The sequence below is a fragment of the Colius striatus genome, chromosome 6, assembly GCF_028858725.1.
Source record: "Colius striatus isolate bColStr4 chromosome 6, bColStr4.1.hap1, whole genome shotgun sequence".
Classification (NCBI taxonomy): Eukaryota; Metazoa; Chordata; class Aves; order Coliiformes; family Coliidae; genus Colius; species Colius striatus.
The window spans coordinates 2,153,203-2,177,996 of record NC_084764.1 but is presented as its reverse complement, the minus strand read 5'-3'; the positions used below and the strand labels follow the sequence as shown (position 1 = coordinate 2,177,996).

Genomic DNA, 24,794 nt, shown 5'->3' with positions numbered 1-24,794 from the left:
CCTCCTTCAGGCATCCACAGCTTTGGAACTGTTCATAAGATATTTTTAGGCATAAGAGCCAGACAAGGTCTGTGACAACCTTTACTCATTGTATTCTGATGGGTTATTTCCTTCAGGTTGGATGAAAGGTTCATAGGTAGATCATAAACACCCGATCTCTGTTCCTGATTTCAAAGGTCACGTTGCATGAAAACGGCGAGCTGAAGGTAGGAATAAGAGTGGATCTACAACTGAAAGTCATTCCCCAGAGTGACCAACTGCTGAACATCAGAAAGGAGTTCCTCTAGACTTGAGTGAGTCTATTTTGTTAATGTTCTTTGATCTTTTTTCTCCTTGTAATGTTTCCTTATTGCCAGGTTTGTCTCTTGGCACTGCCTTTGCATCCTAAAGATGCAGGTAATCTCTTACAGATCTGTGAGCTGTTGTGGGAGGTGGTAGGTCAGCAAATGAGCTTCCTTTGCACTTAAATGAAATCAGTTTGGGCAGCTGCAGTGTTTGGATAACAACCCTTTTTAAAAGAGGAGCCCACAGGCATTCTGAGAACTGTTTGGCAAGTTCAAAAATAGCATTGTGATACGGGTTTATTAAATGGGAGTGAGTTACCATCACCCTTCTGGCAGAGAAAGGCAATTCTTTGAATATCTGCTCCCCAGATGGAGAAAGTAGGCAGTGCTGAAGTAGCCCAAAGAATAATTCAGTATTGTGAGGATCTTTTTTACAGCTCTGTTTCAAATTTTGCTCAATTCTTCCTTTCATAAAGTTTCCATCTATGGTCAGAGTCCTGTGGTTTTAGACCCTTACAGTGACAGATAGGCAAAAGCTAAACTCCTGAAAGAATCAAATTGATTCCATTTCCTTTCTAAGCAGCTATTTGATTTCTGTTGCAAGCACTGTGGCCTGAAAGCTGACAACAGCACCTTCATCAGTCCTCACAGAACAGAACACATTTTCAAGCACTGCAATGGAAGTGATTTGCAGGACCCTCTTTCTGACAGGGCCCAAGAGCTGTTCTCTGTCACATCCTTCCAGCACATCCAAGGAAGCTGGGATCAGGCAACTGGGGGAAAAAATGAAAGCAAGCTGCATAAATCTATCACATTTTCATTCTGGAACTAGAGATGCATTTTAAAAGTGAGAACTCAAGTAACTTAACAACAAAGTTGGGTGAAATTAAAGTGCAAAGTACAAGTAAAAGGAAATTAAGGTATTATACCAGGTGTGGTATTGAAACTTGTACCTCTGGCAGTTGGGTTCCCTATGTACACTGTGCATATTATTGGGTTTTGTATCTGGCCAGGCAGATCTCTCCAGCACTCAGCACCTCACTGGAGTTTCTGATTTCCTAGGTGACCATGGATACCAAATATGAAAAAGATCATATCAAAAAGCTGCAGGAGCAGCGTATGTCCATGCAAAAGAAAACCTTCACCAACTGGATGAACAATGTCTTCTTGAGGAATAATGTAGGTAGCCTTTTCAATTTGGGCATTTCCTTCTGGTTTCTATTTCATTTCTTTCACCCTCTGTATTTTTTTGTGTTATGTTTGGCATATTTTTCCTAATTGTTGTCATTATACATACATGCAAGCAAGGAAAGCTTTGACTAACCATAGTGCTTCAGCCTGTAGTTACCAGGCTTCCCTGAAATCAGAGTTTGCTTTTGTAGAATGTATAACCCTGTCATATCATGATATCCACTGTGTATTGTTGACCACCTCAAAGGAATATCTTTATTTGCTCATCTTTTTCCCATGAGTACCTGCAAATGTCTGGATTTCCCTGATCAATGCTCCATTCTTAATTGCCTGGCCAAAATTTAAGACTGTCTATTTTGCCTGCTCAGTCCAGCTTGAGTTGTAGATCAGTGACTCTGACAAAGTTGCAGTTGTTTGCAGTAAGCCCCAGACTTCCAAGAAGCATCAGAGACGGTGTACAGTTGATTTGTGTGTGCAAAGTAACTCCAACATACTCCAAAAGTCTCCAAACTTACGGCAGATGGACTCATTTCAGGCACAAACTATGTACCTGTGTCACAGTAGGGAATTCCATCACCCCAGACTGATTCCCTTTTCTAGAGCCTGTAGTTAATACTGATGAAAGTGGACCTTGGTGACACCAAGCAGAGCCACTTGGTTCTATCCTAACTCTTCCCTATTGTGTGATGGTTTAGTACAAGATGGCTTATTTTACAGAGTAATATTTTATGATGGTGTTTGGTAGAAAGGCAGCTTCAGACCAAAACTAACTTCTATATGTGGTTTTCTTACCATGAGAGAACAACTACAAAACACATTCTTGTTTTGCCACCTGCAGAAAGGTAGGACTTTATGGTGTAGGAAATCCTTTTTGTTTAGCTACAAATAAATAGATGCTTTCTCATTCTAACAACACCTTCAAGTTTCAAAGGTCAAAATGTCAGTCTTAACTTCCTGGACAGTGCTTGTTCATGTATCATAAAAGCATGAGGAGGAAAAAACCCCGTGAGAGCTTTCCAAACCATATATGGTAAGAAATGGTGCAGAGACTGACAGCTTATCTAGGTCTTCCCAGCTATGTAGTTTCAGCTTTTCAACACACACTTTAATGTGGTTGGATCATACTACAGGACACTGCGGTGCTCTCAGTTGCACTGTACTTCAGTTTAGCACTCAAGGTGCTATTGGGTTGAATTGGTTAAGCAGTCTGTGACTGATGTCTTCTAAGAATGATGCAACAAAGGTATTAAAACTATGGCTGGGTGAGGCACAGAGCAGAGCTATGAAGACTGTCTCTTGAAAAAGTTAAATGGAACTGTTCTTCATTTATCAAAACAGTACAGAATATAAGATTTCACTTTTTAAATTATAATATACCAGGGGAAGAGCTTTAAATGTATTTATTATGCAAAAAGAAGGCCACTAAACAGAGAGTCTTTCATGGAGATAATCAGTACAGTTCATTTGTGTGTGCAAGGTAACTCCAACATTGCTGTCAACAACAAGCTGTAGATTCTTGTTCCACACACAGTACAGACTCTCTGAGTTTCTTTTACACTTTCAGTGTTTTCTTCTTTCTCTGGAGAAAAGATTTCATCAATTAGAAATGAAGAAGCACGTCTGGTACTTGTCCCTCTTTTCCCTTACATGTAGCTGCTACTTAAATTCAGAGGGGTGAGGTTTTTTTCATCTGGAGACAAGGAGATTATTTGCTGTGATTTCAGAATCACAGTAAATGATTGTTGGGTGTGTAATATGGTTTGAACGTCATTTCTTGATGGCTAGTGGCATAATGCCAAAAGGAAACACCCAAGGCAAGTTCTTGTTAGGTCAGAGTGTACACTATGTCGTCCTGTATCGCCCAGGCACTGGGTGACTTTACTGCTGACAGCAATGAAAGACATTTGTGTAAAGGATTATAATCTTTTGCTTCATGTGAGACTCTGGCTAAAAACATGGAGGCTTTGGGTGGTAGTGCCCATCTAAGCAGGATGTAACAGGCTTGTTGAGACTATAAAGTAAAAGCTCTCGAGCTGGGGATCCCAGAACTGGACACAGGACTCCAGATGAGGCCTCATCAGGAAAGAGTAGAGGGGGAACAGAACCAACCTCGACCTGCTGCCCACACTCTTCTTGATTGTTAGCTCCATTTCTCAGTGAAATGCATTGCTCAGAATAAAAAGCTGAAAAGATATGAATTGAAATAAAAAGTGTCAGCACTTGCAAACTGTGTCATTACTGAAAATGCTGATTTAATTCATCTTTTTCCAATTGTTCCAAATCTCTTGCTTTTTCCTTTATTTACTCAGTCAGGAGTTGCTGGTTTTGCTGTGGTATTGGGTTTTTTCCAACCTGCTTTCATAAGTCATGTCAAATCCATTGTTTGTGGATTAAGATTCATCACTTTTCACATCAATGCACTGACATACAAAAGAATCACTGAAACAAGAAGTTGTTTAGTGTTAGAAGTACAGGATTCTGTGAGCTCAATGTTCAGCCCGAGTCTGTATTGTCTGACTGGTCTTTGCAGGTGAAAATTGAAATAGAAGATATTTACACAGACTTGAAGGATGGCATCCCTCTCTTGAAACTCCTGGAGCTTCTCTCTGGAGAAGATTTGCCCAAACCGAACCGGGGGAAGATGAGAGTGCACTTTCTAGAGAACAACAGCAAAGCCATCACGTTTCTGAAATCCAAGGTCAGTTAATGTGGGTATTGGAGATCGTGACAGCTTGTCATAGAATCACAGAATGGTGGGGGTTGGAAGGAACCTTTAGAGCTCATCCAGTCCAACTCCCTGCCAAAGCAGGTCCCATCTAGGTCAGGTCACACAGGAATGTGTCCAGGTGGGTTTGGAAACCTCCCCAGAAAGAGCCTCCACACCCTCCCAGTGCAGCCTGAGCCAGGGCTCCCTCACCTCAGCGGTCAAATAGTTTTCCCTTATGTTTAAATGGAACTTTCTGTGTTCCAGCTTCTTCCCAGTTGTGCATCCTTCTTTCAGGTACAAGTTAGAATGCCTTTATTTAATCTTTTCTGAGCAAACAGTTTATTGTAGATGTCTCTTTAAGATCATCACACAACACTGTGCTATATCATTCTAAAGGGGCAGAAGGATTTCACAGCAGTAGACATGGGGAAGTATATAATGTCTGGATTTTTGTTAATTGCAAAACAAATCCAATACAGCACAGGGCTCCAGCTAACACACACCTGCTAAAGGTACACACCGTGTAAGGCCCAGTGGTATGTGCACATCCAGGCTCTGCCAGCTGAACCAGCCAACCATTACTTGTTCAGTCTCCAGCTCGTGCAGATAGCAGGAGCCAGTATAGTATGCACAGGCTTCTTGAGGAGATATCACCTTGTTGGCATAAAGTACAACCCTGTTTGCTGCTCAAGTGGAGAAGTCAGCCACAGCTTGTTTAGTAGGATGTTTGTAATGTTTGGTGAGCCTGAGAGCTGTGTGCTCACTAGCTGGCTGGAGACCAGACAGAGGAAATGGTCTGACTTTGCCTTGCCATCACTTCTTTGGAGGAAAAGAGCACTGAATCGAGTTTCTTTCTTCTCCTTAACCACCAGTTTTCAAAACCCTTATAAGGACTTTAAATCTTCGAGGCCAGTGTTCCCTTGCCAGGATTTGCTGAAACTCATCCATGGTGCATGTTCCAAGAGCTGGGTATGAACATGGGAGATTGCAGGTATATGGACAAATTAAGAAATCATGTAAGCCAGGGGTCTTTTTCCTTGAACAGCCTAAACACTCTCTTCAATAACAGCTTGTTACACACACAGACAATTCCTTCAGAGCTGGACATGAGTGCTTTTATGCTGAATGGTTATTGGTTTATTAGCAGGTACAAGTGAAAGTGATTGGCCCTGAGAATATCGTAGATGGTGACAGAACCTTAATCCTGGGACTGATCTGGATCATTATTCTTCGATTCCAGATCTCATCTATCAAGCTCGATAAGGTAAAACAGCATCTTTGTCTTTTAGCCTGATGAGAGTGTTTCAGAACCTTTGCTGTTTTGAGCTGGCAAGGATCATTTTGATGATGTTTCCCAAACATTTTGATCATGCAGATCTCACAGTATTACCCACTCACCCAGTCAGCAATTTCTAAATGCTATTGAATGCATTTCTCAAAGAGACAGAAACTAGTACTTTGGAGATAGACTGGATATTCATCTTCCTCACTCTCTTCCATCAAGAATTGCTCTGACAACAGTTCCTTCTGTGGATTTGAGCTGCATCCCGCTCTTTTCTCTTTCTCTGAAGAAAAGCATTACTTTTACAATCATGTAACAGATGCTCTAAGCACATCAAAGATAGGATCCCGTGGAGGTGTTATGAAATCAAAGCTAATAATTTCTAACGTTAGATCTGAATACATTATCTTGTGTTTCCAAGTTCTAATTCACAGCTAAGGAAGCAAATAAACTGAGCTTTGCTTTCCACTCGATTTCTACAAACCTTGCAGAGGAGAACAGTTTAACAACTTTGTAACACCTGCATTTTGTGTTATAATTTCTGAGTTCATTCAATTCACTGTTTCTTCAGTAGAAAACATCTGCTCATGTTAAATCATTCTGCCTTCATAGCTGCTACAGTCTGCAAGTCGTGACTTTGAGGGAATTTGTGAATAAGACAGAAGTAATACAAAGGCATCTTTAGCAAAATTAAGTGTAAATCCACTGATGTTACTTCCATACATTGTTCATGCTGATTTTTCTTTTCCCTACTGTCTTCACAGGAAGAATTTGGAGGCAGAGCTGATGTTCTGTTTGCCAATGAAGCCTTACTACTCTGGTGTCAGCATAAAACTGCCAGCTATTCCAATGTGAATGTGAAGGACTTCTCCAAAAGCTGGAGTGATGGGCTGGCCTTCAATGCACTCATACATGCTCACAGGTAAGACCTGACTTCAGGAGGAGTTGCTCATTGCTGGTTTTGGCTCTGGCACGAGGGTCTGAATTAGAAATTTTTGTGAGGAAACTGCCAAATTCTCTCTGCTCTTTCTCATTGAATACTCTCCTTTCTTAAATGGTTATTCTCTCTCTGAGGAAAGGAGGACCAAAAGCTTCTGCTTGGCAGTTCCTCCAGTTGGGCATAAAATTGTATTTCCAAGGGAACATACACATCTGAAGAGTGCTGATCATTATTTGGTCTTAGCCCCTCAGTCATGTTCCCATGATCTTTTTCTAAAGTGATTATTTGAGAGACTGATTTTAGTGTATGAACTTTGTGAGCATGTAATACCTTCTGGTTCAGTTGTAAGAGAGTTAGCAGCTTCTCAGTTTCTTTCTTTCTCCCTTCTTTGGCCCTTTGAGAAAGTGTGAAGAAAATAGCTCAAGGCAGGAGAGAGAAGCCACCTGGAAGTACCTTGAACATTTCTTCTATTCCCATTAACAGTTCTGCTGTATCTTCTGGCAGAATACCATGGTGGGATCCTGTAGCTTCCCCAGCTGGGAGTCACCTCTCCAGTAGTCTCTGGTTTTCAGCCATCAGCAAAGAGGAGCAACAAGTGAAAGACAGAGATTTACTGGGAGTGGTACTTTCATTAACAGGACAATTTTCTTCCTGTTATGGAGGTGATGCTCTTGAATGAAGCTCAGGGTCAGAGTACTTTCAGCTTTAATGCCACATTCCTTAGTCTAATAAATAGTTCATGGTTTATAATCTGCAAGAGCTTATGACAAACATAAAACTCTTCCTCTCCACACCCTGTTTTTCTCCTTGCCTAGGCCTGATCTTATCCACTACAGCTCACTGCGGCAGGACCAGCCCATCAAAAACCTCAACAACGCCTTCAATGTTGCTGAGAAAGAGTTGGGAATCAGCAAACTGCTCGATGCAGAGGACGTGGCAGTACCTTACCCAGATGAGAGATCCATCATGACCTATGTGTCACTTTATTACCACTACTTCTCCAGACTGAAACAAGGCCAGACAAGGCAGAAGCGACTTACCAAAGTATGTGCATTGTCATCTTCAGAAGTTAATACATAAAGCTAAATTTGTGCTGGAATGGGGTTATATTTGTGCAAGCTCAACTTCAGGATCATTTGGACTGAATCAAACGGCACAGTCATTTGAAAGACCTTTTATTATCACTAGAACCTTGACAATATCTATAGACTTCCTGATCTCTAAAGGGTTTGCATTTATCTCACTGAAAGTAAATTCCTTATTGAGAACTGATGTGGCTCCAAGGCAGCTTGAGGCATACAGATCTCACTAATCTTGTGAGGATTACTACTAGGCAAAAGCAGACCCAGTCAACTGTTTGCTGATGTAATGGGAAAGAGGATCCTTTATTCTATGAGGCTACTTTGGATTTTCATTTCCTGTGAAAATCCTCATCTTTTTCATAACTCCTTGCATAGAAAATGAGACAGAGAAAGGCATGAAAAATGAGGGAGTGTCAAACAAGGGAAAACAGTCCTAAGGGTAAAAGGACTCCAGAGCTGGGTTTTTAATTCAGTTTCCACATACATTTTGCCTCACACACTGTCATGACATACCAAAAACTACCTGCTGATGGAAAGCTGAAGGAATTTTGTAGTTGTTGCACTGAAGACCACTCTCCTTAGAGAGAATTTCTTTTCTGCCTTCAAAATCATCTATTCTGGTTTTGTCAAAAATACAAAACTAATAGCCCACAGGAAACCTACACACCCAGGATAGGTCTGACATAACATCTGGACTCAGAGCAGCCTGTGCAGTTGAGAGGTGGAATATACAGCTTAACGGGAGGCACAGAAATCTAAACTAAGACCTCTCTGGTGGTGACAAGGTGAAAAGCCTTTGCAAAACAGGGTTTGACCAGCTAATAAAGTTGGTTGAGACAATAAGATGATCCCAAAACATGTGTTTGTAAAAGTGATGTTCTCTGAAGAGAAGCATTGGATGAGAGCAGGACTTGAAGTTCAAACGGTAGGATTCGACTGGTCTACATGTGAGCCTCTGTATTTTGGCCAGGACACGTTATTTATCTTCTCCTAAACCTGAAATAGTCCTGGAGTCACCAAGCATGTATTAGAGGAACTGTAAGGATCAAGTAGGCCACAACATCTGCATTATGGGAAAAAACAGGCAGTATTTCTTACTCTGTCCTTTGTCATTTCTTGCTGTGCTCCACTTTTTCCCACTTTCTATAGGTATGTCTATTGTTTCTTTTCCTCTCTCTCTTTCTGCTTACCTGCTGCTTTTTCTCTCTTTGCTTCCTTCCTCTTTTTAGACCATCTCTAATATCTCATTCCTGTCTTCCTGCATATCTGACACACACATTCAGAAGGAGAATGAAACAGAATTTAATCTCTTCATGTCCTTAGTCCCCTCAAATAGACAGCTCTGAATTTCCTAATAGGATTGGGAAGGGAAGCCTGAATGTGTCAAGAAAGCCTTTGAGTTCAGACTAAGTGTGTGACCGGGATGGCAGAGAGAATCAGCTTGGGGAGGTAAATCTGCTTTCCCCCTCCCATGTGAGGTGACCATGCATTTGCTAGGATCTTTCAGCGAGAACTGGGTACGATGGCAGAAAATACAGAAGGGAGCCCTGATGTCACGGGCTGCTTTTCCTGCACTAAAGGTTGGTGCTGTTTTACTCCTCTTCCAACACTGTGACACTTATTCATTGCCAGATGCTCATTCTTGTAGGTAAAAGCCGATTACCCTTTGCAGGGACTGTGTCTTTGCTCAGTGCCATCTCCCTTACTAATCTGCCTGGCTGAAGCAGACGGGCTCAAGGGAAGGAGAGAGGCAGACAACATTATTCAGCATTGAACTTGACATCTGCAGGAGGGCTGCTAAGTTAGGGCAAGGAAAAAAGAAATAATCCAAAGTAAAAAGACAAAGACAGGGGGAAAAAAATCTAAGATGGAAAGGAAGAACTATTTCATTCTAACACTTGTTAATTTCATTGTGGATTTCATTCTAAAAGTTTGCTCCAGGGTTGACATGAACTTGCAATAAAGGCATGTCAGACCACAAATTAAACAGGTCATTGTCCTGGGCATGGAAAACCAGTACTGAATCAGAGTTAACATCCTTACTAAACCCCTGCTTGGCTAAAGGATGTTCTCTAATAATTTATCTAGAGAAACAGTTCCTACAGAAGAGATTGAGAAGGGGTTGTTTGACCACAGCCTGCTGTGAGCCTGTGAGAGGAAACCATCTGACAAGATCCTGACTCTAACAGCCCAAGGTGGTGAAGCTAAGAGGGTATAATTACATGTTAAATGGAATAGAATTGTTTTGGGTTTAGGAATGGAAGGAGGAGAAGGAAAAAAACTCAAAAGCTGGGTTTTTTTCCACTGTGAAACAAAAAAAGCTGGACCCTCAGTTTGAGATTCTTGTTTTCCAGTCAGCCCACACAGGAACTGCTGACAGCCTCCACGTGCCTGCTGCTTATTCCACAATTAACCTCTTCTTGAACAAAAACAGTGAATAAATTAAAGAACACTTACTGCTCTTTTATTATGAAAGGGTATTCTAGGATTTTACCTGGCCCCAGATATGCTAACCATCACCACATTGGTGTAAAAGTGTGATGACTGTGCAATTTGCTCCTTAAATACCATTTTCCTGACCCATACTCAATCATTTGAATCCTAAGCTTGGCTTATGAAGGTGTTGTTTTCTCTTCACCCACCTTGCTTCATTCTGTTTCTTACGTGGCTTGTAACTTCATATTCCCACCACAGATCATGTTCTTCCTGAAGGAAATAGATGACTTGAAGCTTCTCTATGAGCAGATGGTCTCTGACCTCCTGAAATGGATTAAACAGAAGGTGATAGAGCTGGATGACCGTCATTTCCCCAACTCCCTTCAGGAAATGTGGCTGCTCATGGCCAACTTCAAGACGTTCCGTACTGTGGAGAAACCCCCCAAATATCAAGAGAAGGGCATGATTGAAGCTCATCTCTTCAACATCAGGACCAAGCAGAGAGCCAACAACCAACGGCCATACTTACCCCCAGAGGGAAGGACACTGCAGGATGTGGAAAAACACTGGATTATCCTGGAAAAGGCAGAGCACAACCGGGGAAAAGCGCTGCAAAAGGAGATGCTGAGGCTAGAAAAGCTGGAGCAGCTCGCTCAGAGGTTCCTGAAGAAGGCAACCCTGAGGGAGTCCTACTTAGAAGACATGAGGAAAGTGATTGGGAAGCAGGACTTCTGGCCAGAGAGTGCAGACATGATGGAGGCTGCCAGTAAGAAGCTGGAAGCCATTGTGGCAGATGTACTCCCCAGAAGGGAACGCTTCACAGCTTTGGAGGAAATGGCCACAGTCATCAGCAGAGAGAACTATCACGGCAAGGAGCAAATCCTGAGGAAGTGAGTGACAACCAGGAGACTGGGGAGTGTTGGAAGTTGAAATCAGTTGAAATTCTATGGTGCAGTGGAAGAAAAGGAATTGTAGCCATGAATGAGTAGAACCAGCAGGAATTTCTTCTACCTGTGAGCAGTTTTGGTAGATAAGACAAATGCTTCCTCTTCATTCTTGAAAGATAAAACCCTCAAAACAGTTACTGGTGACAAACAGTTTTAAGACTTTTCATTCTATATGAAATACTTGTTCTAACAGAAATTCTCTCTTCCATCAAAAATACTTAGAGAGATACTATTTTGGGGTTTTTTTCTTTTCCAGATCAACACATTTCTTTTGCAGTGTGTGGTGTGGGGAGATACAGATGTAGTTAAGTCACAAAGTCTTCTCAGATTTACTCCACTTCGGAGCAAATCGTGAGGAATTGTGTCTTCTCCGATTACCAACATAACCTGATTGGGAATGACTAAGAATGCTATACAAATAACTCCTCTTATGGTATTTTAATGCTTTTCTAAGTTCAGACAAGATGAGAAACCTGTGGGGGAAAGAAGAGAAACAGAAAAATGAAAAAAAAGAGCAAAGCAAACTCTTTATGAGGTCGAATTGTGACTCATGATGGGGTTTAGATTCATTTTTTACTTTAAGCCACCATTTAAAGACTGCTTCTTTTTTTCCCAAGCCTTTCCATTGTACCAAATGAAAGCAATGTGGGATGTCAGGCATGAGGATCTGTAAAAAATAATGCCTAAACTTGAGAAAGTCAATGGCAGCTGTTGTTCTAGTCAAAACCCCTCTCTGTGATCACACTGATTAGATAACTACATTGCTTTGACCTGTTTTGTGATCATGGCCTGTCCTTTTGCACTAGTGGCAAGAGTTGTGTCTGTTCCTACAGCTCCTCTAAAGATTCAGACACTGAGAATCTCCCAGTGCTGCCCAAAGTATTTGATCCAAATTAGTCACTTGTCTCCCTCCCTTTGTAGGCAAAACAGCATTTCAAAGCAATGGCAGGATCTTCTGGACCAGCTGCAGAGGCGACAACGTTCCTTGAGTACAATGCAGGAAATTCTGAGCCTCTTGAGAGACACTGATGCCATTACAGAAGAGCTGAAGGAGCTGCAGGTACCGAGCCCTCTCTACAAGCACACAGCTTGCCCTGCTACCAATGTATATCTCTAAAACACAAACCATAAAACACTGCAGTCAAAACACACCATCAAATGGGATATTGTAGAATTCCCCAAATACAGCCTGTGGATCAGTCTGCCTCAAGATAAGTGTACAGCAAACAAACCCTTGTGCCCACAGATGTTTGGACCTTGACTGCTGAACCAATACAAATAGCTTAGGTGTCAAAATAGATGCTTATTTGAAGAGACCATTACTTGCAGTGCAGTAAATAGAAACTCTGTATTGTTGTCATCAGCTTGAGAAATTGAAAGTATGATTTCTCTAACTAGGCAGCTTCTCAGCTTTACCTGGCTGACGTCATTCTTTTACATCTAGGTGCTACGAGAGACAGAGGAACCTTTCAGCTGATTTCTTTGTGCTGAGTCTCTGAATGGACTCTGCAAATGCCAATGGCTTTTTGTTTCTCACTTTGTTTGCAGGTGCTAGTGAATTCTCAGGACTGTGGGAAGCAGCTCCTGGAAGTAGTAGATTTGCTGCAGAAGCACAACTTGATTGACTCGCAGATCTCTTCCTATGATGACAGACTGACACGCATCACCCAGAGGAGCACAGAAATCAGCAAGGACAGCACAGTTAAACCAGATGTGCTCTATGCAAAAGTTCAGATGCTTCGTCAGCTGTATCAGAACCTTACAGCTCTGAGCAAGTCACGGTAGGGCTGTGCTTATGGCTCTGTTCTTCCTGATCAGGATGGCAAATCACTCCCTTAATCAGCAGCCACAGCTTCCCAGAGCTTGAATGTTTTTCGTTTCTCCATGTCTAAAGATATGATGTGATCAGCTTGAGTGTCTGAATTGCAGTTGACTGAAAGAGATCACTTGCCTTCATAGATGGATAATCAGAGAATGGTAGGGTTGGAAGGGACCTTTAGAGATCATCTAGTCCAACCCCCCTGCAGAAGCAGGTTCACCTACATCAGGTTGCATAGGAACATGTCCAGGAGGGTTTTGAAGCCCTCCAAGGAAGGAGCCTCCACAACCCTTCTGGGCAGCCTGTTATAAATAGCTCCTTTCTCAACATTTCCTATAACTTGCTTTATGCCAAGTCTGAATAACATGTGGTTATCCCCTCAACTCCGAGAGGAAGAGGGAAATGTGATTTTGTTTCCTTTGTCTTCTTCCATGAATAAATTAATCTGTGACAAAGAGGAATTAAAGGCATTCAGATTTCTGATTCTCTAAATTCTTCTTTGATTGTGCTGCCATTGTCTCCATGGGACCCTGATCCTGACTGAGATGTACTATTTGTTTCTTTGATTCAGAAAATCTCAGCTAGAAGAGGCTTTGAAGCTTTTTGAATTCTTCCGTGACTGCAAAGAGGAAGAATCGTGGATCTCTGAGAAATGGAAGCTTGCAAGAACAACAACATTAGGGAAAGATGTCAGCCAGATTACAGCCTCTATTCAGAAGCACAAGGTATCTTACTTTGCTGGTGGTGCCTTGTCTTTTGTTGTGTTATATCAAGATTTTAGAACATCTGTGTCTTTTGTTTCAGTCAGTGCAACACTTAGAAGTGAGCTGTCAAATCTCTCATTACCTGACGTGTCATGACCAGTGTTGGGAATGCTTGATAAAAGTGTAGGGTAGGGACTTCTCTCCAAGAGAGGAAGGAGAGGGTAGTGAAGGAATATACCCCATACTGGACTACCAGTGTGGCTTGTAGTGAAGTCATTGGCTCCTTATTATCTCACTTTGGATGGGAGGGAACAAAGGTTGCTAGTTTTTGCTTTTCCCACTCACCTTTTCTGGCTAAGAGTGGTGGGGGGAAAGAAAGAGAAGGTGAAAAGGCAGCAGGTATTGGCAGGCAGGATGGATGATAACATCATGTGAGCTTACAAATATGTTACCACTTTCCCAAAGAGCTTGCCAGGGGCTCATATCAGAAGTTCATCTGTGTGAGCTACTGCCTTCTTACAACAAAGAATCACTGTGAACAAGTGAAGAGGCCTGTGGACTTGAGAATTTGCATGACAGAAGTGAAACAGGAGACTCTTCTGTTATTTTAATATACACTTGTTTGCATCTATTTGTGTACTTGTTGCTTCTGGAAGGGGTGAGACAAATGGTGGTCACAAACATGTATCTCCTTCAGAGAAGGCTGCAGAACAAGCTGCACATCAAAGGCAGAAAGTTGGGCAGTAACTCCTGTGTGAGGAACCTGACATCCCACATTGCTTTAATTTGATACAATGGAAAAGCTTGGGGGGAAAAAGGAGCAATCATCTCAGGGCTCAGGGAAAAGTTGTAGGCATGGCTAAGACACAGGGCCCTGGGAAATGTATTACAGTAGTGGAGAACGGGACCTCTTCTTTGCCCTCAGCTAGTGCTGAATGAATTGTGCTGACGTCTCCCACCCTTTTGCTAGGCTCTCGAAGCAGAGTGCAATTCCCACAGGGCCATATGTGCAGATGTGATGAGGAGGGGCTGGGAGCTGAGCCAGAAGAACCCCGTGCACCAGCAGGACATTCTGAGGCAGACAGACAACCTCCAGAAGTTGTGGCAGCAGCTCCAAGATGAAGTGGCTGATCGCAAAAGCCGCCTGCAGGCAGCAGCTCTCATCAAACAGGTCAGCAGGGCTCGGCTCTGGTGTGTGGTAGGAGGGAATGTGCATGTGGCTCAGTTCTGCCACATTTCCCCACATGAAGGGCAACAGTGGCAGGAACCACAAGAGGTTCTTCTCCTCCTCTACTCTGCCCTGGTGAGGTCTCATCTGGAGTCCTGTGTCCAGTTCTGGTCTCCTCAGCTCAAGAGGGACGGAGAACTGCTGGAGAGAGGCCAGTGCAGGGCCACCAAGATGATCAGGGGACTGGAGCATCTTTCATGTGAGGAAAGGCTGTGGGACCTGGGGCTGTTTAGTCTGGAGAAGAGGAGACTGAGGGGGGATCTTAATAACATTTACAAATATCTAAAGGGTGGGTGTCAGGAGGTTGGAACATCCCTTTTTTCTATAGTAGCTGGCAACAGGACAAGGGGTGATGGGATGAAGCTGGAACACAAACAGTTCCACTTAAACACAAGGAAAAGCTCTTTCAGTGTGAGGTGAGGGAGCCCTGGCACAGGCTGCCCAGAGGGGTTGTGGAGGCTCTTGAAGGCCTCTCGGAGGTCTTCAAGACTCGCCTGGACATGTTCCTATGCGACCTGATCTAGGTGAACCTGCTGCTGCAGGGGGGTTGGACTGGATGATCTCTAAAGGTCCCTTTCAACCCCCACCATTCTATGGTTCTATTATTCTATTTACTGACTATGAATCTATGACTTACCCTCAGAGATGTAGATCTACCTTATTCATAGCTGTCACAGCACCTGGAAGTAACCTTAGAGCTACACACCTGATGGTGTTTCTCCTTATTCATAATTTTCAAATGAGGAAGGAGTTGGATATGACACTTTCAGGATGAAACCAAGTGTTTTCTTCCCTGTGTTCCTCCAGTACTTTGCTGACGTGGATGAGGTGAATTCGTGGCTGCGAGAGAGACAGCCCCTTCTGGCCAGCAAGGACTACGGGAAGGACGAATCGAGCGCTGAAGCGCTGCTGCATCGCCACTTGCGCCTGGAGAAGGAGATTGCAGCCTACTCCTCTGAGATGAGGCGCCTGAAAGAGCAGGCTGAGATTGCAGCAGAGCAAGCTCCAGCTGCAGTAAGTAGATGAGGGGCTGTGTCGTGGTTTGTTAATGTAAATGAGATGGTTTGGAACTCTGTCAAACTTGGGTAGATCAGGATATTCCAAACTACCTGAACGAGCACTACTTGAATTGTGAAGAAACTCTTGATTGGAATTGAGGCAAAATTTTAGATGACAAAGGAGTTCATTGGCCACTTACAGCCCATCTAGTTAGTGTTCTGTGAAATCACCGAATCTGAAGGGCTGGAAGGGACCTCGAGAGATCATCCAGTGCAATCCCCTGCCAGAGCAGGACCACCTACAGTAGGGCACACAGGAACTCATTTAGCTTGTCTAGATTAATTCTCTCTACTGGTTCTCACACATGCCTTCACACTCTTTATTCACATAACATTGTTAAGTTCAATCAGCTTTAAATTACAGACATTTAATCTAAACATCTTTACAAATTCTTTCTGCATCCTCATATAGTGATGAGCCATCTCACAGCTGCAGGACCAATTCATGCCATCCCAGGATAGATGTTTAAAACACATGGAATCACAGAATCTGAAGGGTTGGAAGGGACCTCGAAAGATCATCCAGTATAACTCCCCTGCCAGAGCAGGACCACCTAGAGCAGGGCACACAGGAACTCATCCAGCTGGGTTTGGAATGTCTCCAGAGAAGGAGACTCCACAACCCATTTGGACAGGATGAAGTCAACCTCTGCAGATGCCCTTCTTTTTCATTGACTAGAAAGGGAACTTTTTACTTGAGATCAGCTCATTTCACAACAGAATTCAGGGGAGATGAATGAGACATTTCATAGCTTGCTTTTTTCAGCCTTCCGATGATCACTGGTTAAGGCAAACCAGTTTAAGAGCTATGAGCACCACTTTAGGCCTTGCCTTTGCTTCATCACTCCAACATTAATTTTTATGAGAACAAAACCTTCATTTCTTTGTTATTAAACATAAAAAGCACGTGGCAAGATGGTATCAATGTGCAAATAAAAGCATTCATTCACTAGGGCATTTGCAGGCTTTGAAACTGGAAATGTTTTGTTTAAAGAGTCAGAGTGCTGTGATTTGAACTAGCAAGTCCAGATTTTCTTTCTATGTGAAATCCTGTTCAATTTTGCTTGACAGATGGTGAAGGCAGAAGCACCAAGTGACTTAAATCAAAAGACAACCAAGCTACCATTCAGTCGATCCCGGGCAACAGCTGAAACTGCTTTCGCTGGATCTTCCAGTCCAGATGTTCATTTTCTTCCACAGAACATCTGGAAGACTCAAGATGAAATAGATTCTCTGTACAAAAACTTACAGAGCATGGCTGAGGTATAGTATCCCCTCCGGTGCTTTGCAGTTCACAAAAACAGTCTGGTCCAAAGCAGTCAACAGTGAAGTTAAATGCTGTGCCAGCCTCTGCTTTCCAGTTTAACCGTATACCTCAGTCCTGTAAAGCCTTGTGGGACCTCAAGGCCTGAGGTTCTCACTCAAGATTTGTATCAAAACACATTTTTTATTGGTAAACTTCCTATTTACCTTCATTTTACTTCCCTCCTCTAATCTAAGCCCCTAAATCTTTGGACTTTTGCACCCGATACTAGAAAAAAAAACCCAACCTTAATCTGCCTTTTCCATTAATTACTTTTCACACCCACCTGCTGGAATTCTGCCCTAAAGACCAAAAAACCCATATTGTATGGGACTTTCACATACTTCTGACATTACTGAAGTAAATCTTCAGCCAGCAGCAGCAAGTAGCACAGTGTCCTTGCTGCCTGTGAGGGGTTGAGCACTCTCTCACTGCTTCTCTTATGCTTTTAAACAACTCTTGCCCTGGGAAAGAAGTATTGTGATCTTAAGGTAACATGGTTTGTTCTCTTTTAGCATAGAATCATAGAATGGTAGGGGTTGGAAGGGACTTTTAGATATCATCTACTCCAGCCCCTCTGCAGAAGCAGGGTCACCTTTGCCTGCATTGTCTGGCAAAAGCAGTAAGCTGCCATCTGTGTGTTGTGGTTTAAATGCAAGGGCTGCTTTTTTATTGACTTGAAAAGGCAAGGAATTATTACACTACTTCAGCCTTCATCTGTTTCACAGGACAGAAAAAAGGCTCTGGAGGAGATGATTGGATATTACCGCTTCTGCAGCTCTTGTGAAGAATTTCAGTCATGGATGAAAGATAAAGAGAACATTTTCCGGACTCTTCAGCCTCAAGCAGACAACGTGGAAGTCATGCAGCAGAAATATCAGGTACCTCTGTTTGCTGCTCACAGATGATACCTTTTAAATCAGATTGACCTTAGGAGAATAGATAAAGTCAAGGAATCAAGTTTTGAGAGTCTTTTCATTCATTTCAACCAATGGAGACATGCATAGATAAGATATTTCTTTCCTATAAACTCTGCTGAGCTTATTGAAGGTGATGTAATTATGTCCCTTTAACTTCTCCCATGGATGTGGTACCTTCTACAAATATCATGGCACAAAAGTATGTATGATGTCAGCAGACAGGTAGATGAGGAAACCAACAGTGAAAGTGGGAGAAGAGTGGATATGATGGGTTGTTGAGAATCGTGCCCATGGAAATGGAAGCAGCAAGTTCTGCATTCTTATATCTTTCCTATTATAGAGCTTTTTAACAGAACTGGCTGCAGGCAAAGGTCAACTGGGAGACATTGAAAACCTGGCTGTTAAATACGGAAAGAGGAGTCCCAGCAGATACTCCGAGATCCAGATTTGGCTGGAAGAAATCAACAGCAGGTAAAGATGCCACTGATAAAGCAGAGGGTTGTCTCATGGGGGCAATTAGGGAGCTGACCTTGCATGCTCCATCTGGACTGTGCTGAGAGAACACCTGTCTGATAAGACTCCCAGAACTGGTTTGAGGGGAGTTTCAGGTGTAGCTGAGCTTTGCCATATTTGGATGCTCCCTGGGCCCAGGTTGGGCCTCACATCTGGGGTCTGTCCCACCAAGATATTGAAACTGCAGCAATTTCTGTGTTTGTTAAAGCACAACATGAATCCACCTACAGGTGACAGCAATGGATAGTGAGCAGTATACAGAGCTGTATTGCACTGCAGCAGCTGATTCACTTAAATATCAGTGTGACGGTGTCCTTCACAAATACAGAAAGGAACATCAAACCCTGTTTGACTTCACAAAGTATCTGTTGTGTATGTATTCCTTGCACCCTGCTTGCACCCTGCTACCCAGTTGTAACTGAGAGGTACAGCCAGCTCCCGATTTTGACCATTGTTTATTGACATCATGTCCAGTGTATTCTGGTGACCTGAGCAGGGTCCCTTTGCTTGCAATGGCACTGAGGTGAACTTTTGAGGTTATAGAAGAGTGTTAATGTTCACTCTCTCAAACCACTTAAGTCCCAATGAAATCCTTATAACTTTTTTTCCCAGTAGGAGGACCAACTCATGTATAACAAAGGCTGTTACTTGAGTGTGCTGTTTAGGTGAAGACAAGTTTTGGGGTAGTACCTGAGGGTAGATGCAAGTAATTTGGTTCTCTTTCTCCAAGGTGGGAACGCATGGAAACTCTGAAGGAGGAGAAGGGCTCTGAGCTAATTGGAGTGGCTGATGTGAGGACATTTCTTCAGGATTGTCAGAGTATAGGAGTGCTACTGCAAGACAAGATGGTCCAACTCAGGGATCTGGAACCAGGAAACTCCCCTGCTGGGCTGGAGTCAGACAAGCGCAAACTGTCTGCGGTTGAGAGAGAAGTCCTGGTGATAGAGAGGAAAATTGAATACTTGAGGAGTGTTGCAAAATCGTAAGCAACCTGCTTTTTGTTCCCATATTCTTTTCTAGTTCTCTAAGATCATGTTGTAGACCATGGATATAGAGAGAATGAGCAGCTTGGGGAGTTTATCTTGAAGTTTGTCTTCCTAGCAAGCTGAAGAACTGACTTTCCTGCTGGAATGAGATCACCTCTCTTCAGTATGGCTGAGTGACTGGTGAAATACTTCCAGACTGCACCACTGTAGGAGAATAAATCACTCAGGATTGTTTGTGGCTCTAACAGATTATCTCTGCTAATGGGAATTGCTTCCACATTTTGAACTAGGTGTCATTTAAGTCCTGAAAGAGGATAATCAGGGGAAACAAGGATGAACAAAGAAGGATAGCAGAGGATTGTGTACAAGAGTTTGAACCTGAAGTATGAATTTAAAGTTATTCACTTCAAGTCTTCTGTACATTCACAGTGGGAATGAGTCACTGAGCCATAACAGTGTTACCAGAGGCTTTCAGGGGGATGCACTTTCTGCAGTACACCATATTCACACCAATATTTCTTGCTTATTGCTTCAGCTGACTTTCTTTTTAACAGATGTGTAAATATCCAAATCCACTCACGTTCAAGCTCTAAAAGCCTGAAGTGTTCATCCAATTGAATGTATGTCATTTCTTCTTGTAGGATTAAGGACACCAACCCTGCAGAGAGCAGGGCCATCACTGAGCAGGTAGAGAATATGGAGAGGCTTCTGGCAAAGCTCAAGGTGGAGACCCAAAAGAAGAGGGACATCCTGCAGCGGGCCCAAAATCAACAGTCCTTCCTGCAAGACAGCCGCAGGCTCCTGCTGTGGGCAGAAGGCATTCAGGAGAAAATGAGAAGCAAAGAAATGGGTGTGGATGTGGCTTCTGCAGAGCAACTGCTGAAGGAACATCAGGACCTGCTGATAGAAATCAAGTCTCATAAAGAAAGGTAAAAAGATTCTTTCAGGGTGGGCATAGTGGGTTGGTATGGCAACAGTACCTTGAGGATAAAACATGTCTATCATGTACTTAACTTGTGTGTGAAAGTGATGCCAAGAGCTTATCCAAATGCTCTTGAAACTTGGTATCAAAAGGAGACTGTGGAACACAAAATGCAGTTAACTTTTGCATGCTTACCCTGATGGAAGGGGAAGGAACTGTACATCCTGACATTCAAATAGTCCCATCTGCACCCTTAGCCTTCATTTCCCATCTTAAGCCTTATGCCTCTGGTTGCCATCATCTTCAGTTCTTCTTCTGCACTGTTATGAAGTTCCAGATGCTGAGTTGACCCTCCTGACCTCTTTATGTGAAACCCTGCTTATATGGGCTTTCAGGGAATTCTCACCCACTGCCTCCAGCATGTACCCCTGAGCAACCAAGCAGCTGCACTTCATAGTGCACAGCTGTGGCTATCAGAAAGACAGTGAAAGAGAGGGAGGGAAGCTTAATGTCTAGACACTGCCATGAAGACAGCAAAGAGCTATGACAAGAGAGAATTGATCTCCCCTCATGCAGTGAGGTCTCACTTCTCTTTTTGTCTCTGGAAGATTTGTGCAGCTGGAAGAGCTGGGACACAAAGTGATCCATGAACAGCCCAGTAACAGCAGGACTCTAGATGTGCACCAGTCCATGGAGAGGCTTGCCAAGGAGAGCAAAGAGCTGGAGAAAATGTGGGAACAGCGGCAGAAGAAGCTTCAGGATGGCCTGGAATTGCAGAAGTTCAACAGGGAGGGAGATCGGATCAATGCAGCTCTCTCTGGCCACGAGGCCTTTCTCCGGGGGGATGACCTTGGGGTATGTACAGCAGCTGCTTTTGTTTCCTTCTACTTTGTCTCTCCATACAGGGAATAGCAATAATTTTCTTAACCAGATCCGTTTCCTCATTCTTATGGTCATGTCCTTTTAATATTTGGAAGGTAGACTCTCAGATGCTTATTAATGTTCTTACATTCTTACTCATCTTAATGGGAGCAAAGCTCATCTATCCCCCCCACCAAAAACTTGCAACAACTAGACTTGTGATTTTTTTCCTGTGTTTGTGTATGTCAGATGGTTTATAAACAATTGACTCATCAGTTTGGTGACTAAACATTAAAAAAAACAAGATTTCAGCTTCAACATAAGTAATATTTTGGGAGGCTGAAGTAAAAACTTGATTTTAAAACAATAAGGCTTTTCCTTTTCATTGTGTATTTTAAGTCCATTAAAGCAAATGCAAGCAAAATTCACAAGGGCAGTGAAGGAGGAAGTTGTGGTATCTCACTATCTTCTATGTTTGCAGCTGAAACTGAAACTTCAATACTTCAGAGTCAATTAAGTAGAATTAAGTTTTACTTAGTTATGGTCTTTCTTACTGCACATACCTAATGTGTCAGGGTGCTGACATAAATTTGGACTGCAGACTTTCCAAAAGGCTGGAAACAGAGTCATAATGGAACCATCAAACAGAAGAACCACATATGATACAAAACTAAACACCTACTGCTTGTTTGCAGCCCTGAACATCCTTAGCCACATGCAACACGTTACCCTGTATCTCCTGCCTGAAAGAGAAAGGGGAAAAGAAGGTCCAAATTCCATGACCATGAAAAAAATATGATCAAATTTTCTTTCTTAAATCCAGGACCATGTAGATGCCGTTAGAATCCTGCTGAAACAGCATCAGGAGTTTGAACAGCTGCTCATGGTGTTGAAGAGACGAGTTGAAGCACTTAATGAAAATGGAGTGAAGCTAATGGACAGCAGGCACTTTGCATCTCCTGTGTGAGTCCAGACTCCTCCTTTTCTGTAGTTCAATAAACAATCCAGTGTGATTAGACTGAGGTAAAAAAACTTTCTCTGAGGTGGGGTTTACTTGACCTCCAAGCTGTGATCTGCTGGATGAGGGGAGGGGAGAAAAGGGTTGTTGGGTTTTAAGTAGACTTCCTATACTCTCAGGACAAATAAACAAAATGCCTTAGGTTAAAAGTGCAATAGAGCAATTCACCTTGTACCATAAATTACAGTGCTAAAACTCTTTTAATGCAAACTCATTAAATGCCTAAGTAAATGGAACTGTCCATTATTTATTGGAATCATATATTGGAAACAATGTTTGCTGTTAAAAGGTTACAGAAGACTTCACAAGGAAATAACTCATCAGGAGCAATCCCTTCATGTTTCTGTCAAAGCTAAACTGTTATCTCCAATTCCTTTACTGTGCCAGAGCCACTGCACTCTAGTGAGGTGACTCTACGTATATGAGAATTAGAAATATAGGATCAGAATGTACCTCTTGGGTCACAACCACCATGTTCTTCTGAGCACAAGTGTTAACACTTTGAAAATCCTTTCCCCAGATTTATAAAACTGCTCTTAAAACCTCAGTTCTTGCCAGCTTTATTACCATTAGGAGACCATTCCAGAGCAACATTGCACTTCCAGAGGAAATTATTAGTTAAGGTGAGTTATTTGGGAAAGACAAAGGTCTGGGTGTTGCAGTCAGACACACATGATTGTAACCCACTAATACAACACGGTGACACAAAAGGAAAACACAGAGCAGCTGGCAGGCAACACTTTCCAGATGAGTCCAGCACGAGCAAGGGACAGTGCTGTACACCCCTGCTCCTGTCAACAGAGGTGTTGACCCAGGTTCCATTTATATCACAGCCATGACTGCAGTACAACCAAGGGGGGATCAATATGACTTGAATTGCATTGGCTTCCTGTTTTTCTTGGTAGCATTGAAGAGAGAATGGTGACTCTCCAGCGAAGGTGGGAGCGACTGATGCAAAGCAATGCAGAGAGAAAACAGAGGTTGTTGGATTCCCTACAGCTGCAGGTAAAGGAATTGATAATGCAGATTGGGCCAGGCATGTGAGAAGTCATTTTACCTTGTGTCTCAACATGGGACAGATCTCCAACTGCTGAGCATTGCTGCTGCAGTTGCTTTGCTCTTTGACTATGAGACAGACTTTTACTCTCCAGGGAACAGGTGATGCACTGGTGATGAACCTTGCAAAGCCATAACCACAGCAAAATAGCAAAACAAGAATGGAGATATTGAAGGGACAATGGGTACAAGCTGAAACAGAAGAGGTTCCAAAGAAACACAAGGAAAAACTTCTTCAGTGAGGGTGAGGGAGCACTGGCTGGGGCTGCCCAGATGGGCTGTGGAGTCTCCTTCTCTGGAGACATTCAAACCCAGCTGGATGAGTTGCTGTGTGCCCTGCTCTAGGTGGTGCTGCTCTGGCAGGGGGGTTGCACTGGATGAGCTTTCCAGGTCCTTTCCAACCCTTCAGATTCTATGATTCTGTGATTCTGATAGGTGTTTATTCTGCCAGTTACTTGTTATTGTTCTGGGCTTTAGTAATTTGTCACACTTTGGACCACTTATGGTTAAATTAGTCTACCAAAAATGCAAACTTTCACTCACAATTAAAAGCAACAGATTAGTAAATTTGGTTAAAAAGGGACTTAGAGATGTTACTCTGAGGGCTTAAAAACTAGTCAAAAGTTCAAGAGTATTGATTATGTAGAATAACCTTTATATTGAAATATATCATATTTCCTAATTGTTAGGAAAACAACTACGGTTTTGGCCTAAGAGCCAGGGTGCAGTGCAAACCTGCTCAGATTCAGAAGTCAAATCAAGTTAATCCCCTTTGTTTCTCTAAGGAGTTTAATCGTGATGCTGCTGAGCTTTTGATATGGATGGAAGAGAAGTACAAGATTGCATCAGATGAGTCCTATCGTGATCCAACAAATGTTCTACGCAAACTGAAGTGGCATGAGGCTGCTGAGAAGGAAATGATGGCTAATGAGGAGCACTTTGCAACACTGATAAAGGTGAAGGCTGTTTCAAGGCTAGGTCTTCCATCTTGTCCCAAGCTTCATAGACACTGATCTGCTCAAAAAAACCCATTGATGTGCTGTGTTTCTCCAGAAAGGAAATCAACTGATTCAAGACAACCATTACGCTGCAGTTTCTATCCGGGAGAAGATGTCAGAGCTTCAAAAAAAGTGGAAGGAATTGTATGGCAAGATGATAGAGAGAGGTGACAAGCTGAGACAAGCTGGACAGCAAGAACAGCTCATGGAGCTGCTCCAGGTCAGGAGGTGATGTGGAATGGCCTAGGAGCCTGGTTCCTCTGTTGTGTAGTGCTCATAAATGAGCAGAATGTCATCCAGATACATCTGTGTTTAAAGTGTCCATTCTGGCTACAGTCTCAGGAGAGGAAACTCCAAAGCTATGAGCAGGGTAACAGTGCCAGTACAGCACCAAGACTGCTGAACTCAGGCTCAGCAGTGCACCTATGTGACTGAAACAATCAGTATTCTCTGTATGAATCAATTCTGTGCAAGCACAACTGCTTGCTTGAAGTCTCTTTAGGGCTTGGAGTCATGGCACTGTGTTAATTACATTGTCC

At 42.8% G+C, this 24,794-nt stretch overlaps 1 protein-coding gene across 1 annotated transcript in view; it reads left to right on the top strand.

Moving 5' to 3' along the window:
- Positions 1-1,352: 1,352 nt before the first annotated feature.
- Positions 1,353-24,794, top strand: part of SPTBN5 (spectrin beta, non-erythrocytic 5) — an 83,427-nt gene continuing 59,985 nt past the window's right edge. Inside the window, exons 1-21 of the mRNA XM_061997925.1 lie at positions 1,353-1,463; positions 4,006-4,173; positions 5,327-5,446; positions 6,229-6,386; positions 7,220-7,448; positions 10,181-10,812; positions 11,791-11,929; positions 12,418-12,650; positions 13,260-13,413; positions 14,363-14,563; positions 15,428-15,634; positions 16,750-16,941; positions 17,710-17,862; positions 18,242-18,372; positions 19,145-19,396; positions 20,042-20,329; positions 20,931-21,177; positions 22,007-22,146; positions 23,107-23,206; positions 24,043-24,213; positions 24,311-24,475. Coding sequence (XP_061853909.1) covers positions 1,353-1,463; positions 4,006-4,173; positions 5,327-5,446; positions 6,229-6,386; positions 7,220-7,448; positions 10,181-10,812; positions 11,791-11,929; positions 12,418-12,650; positions 13,260-13,413; positions 14,363-14,563; positions 15,428-15,634; positions 16,750-16,941; positions 17,710-17,862; positions 18,242-18,372; positions 19,145-19,396; positions 20,042-20,329; positions 20,931-21,177; positions 22,007-22,146; positions 23,107-23,206; positions 24,043-24,213; positions 24,311-24,475 — 4,191 coding nt within the window. The remainder of the gene's footprint in view (positions 1,464-4,005; positions 4,174-5,326; positions 5,447-6,228; positions 6,387-7,219; positions 7,449-10,180; positions 10,813-11,790; positions 11,930-12,417; positions 12,651-13,259; positions 13,414-14,362; positions 14,564-15,427; positions 15,635-16,749; positions 16,942-17,709; positions 17,863-18,241; positions 18,373-19,144; positions 19,397-20,041; positions 20,330-20,930; positions 21,178-22,006; positions 22,147-23,106; positions 23,207-24,042; positions 24,214-24,310; positions 24,476-24,794) is intronic.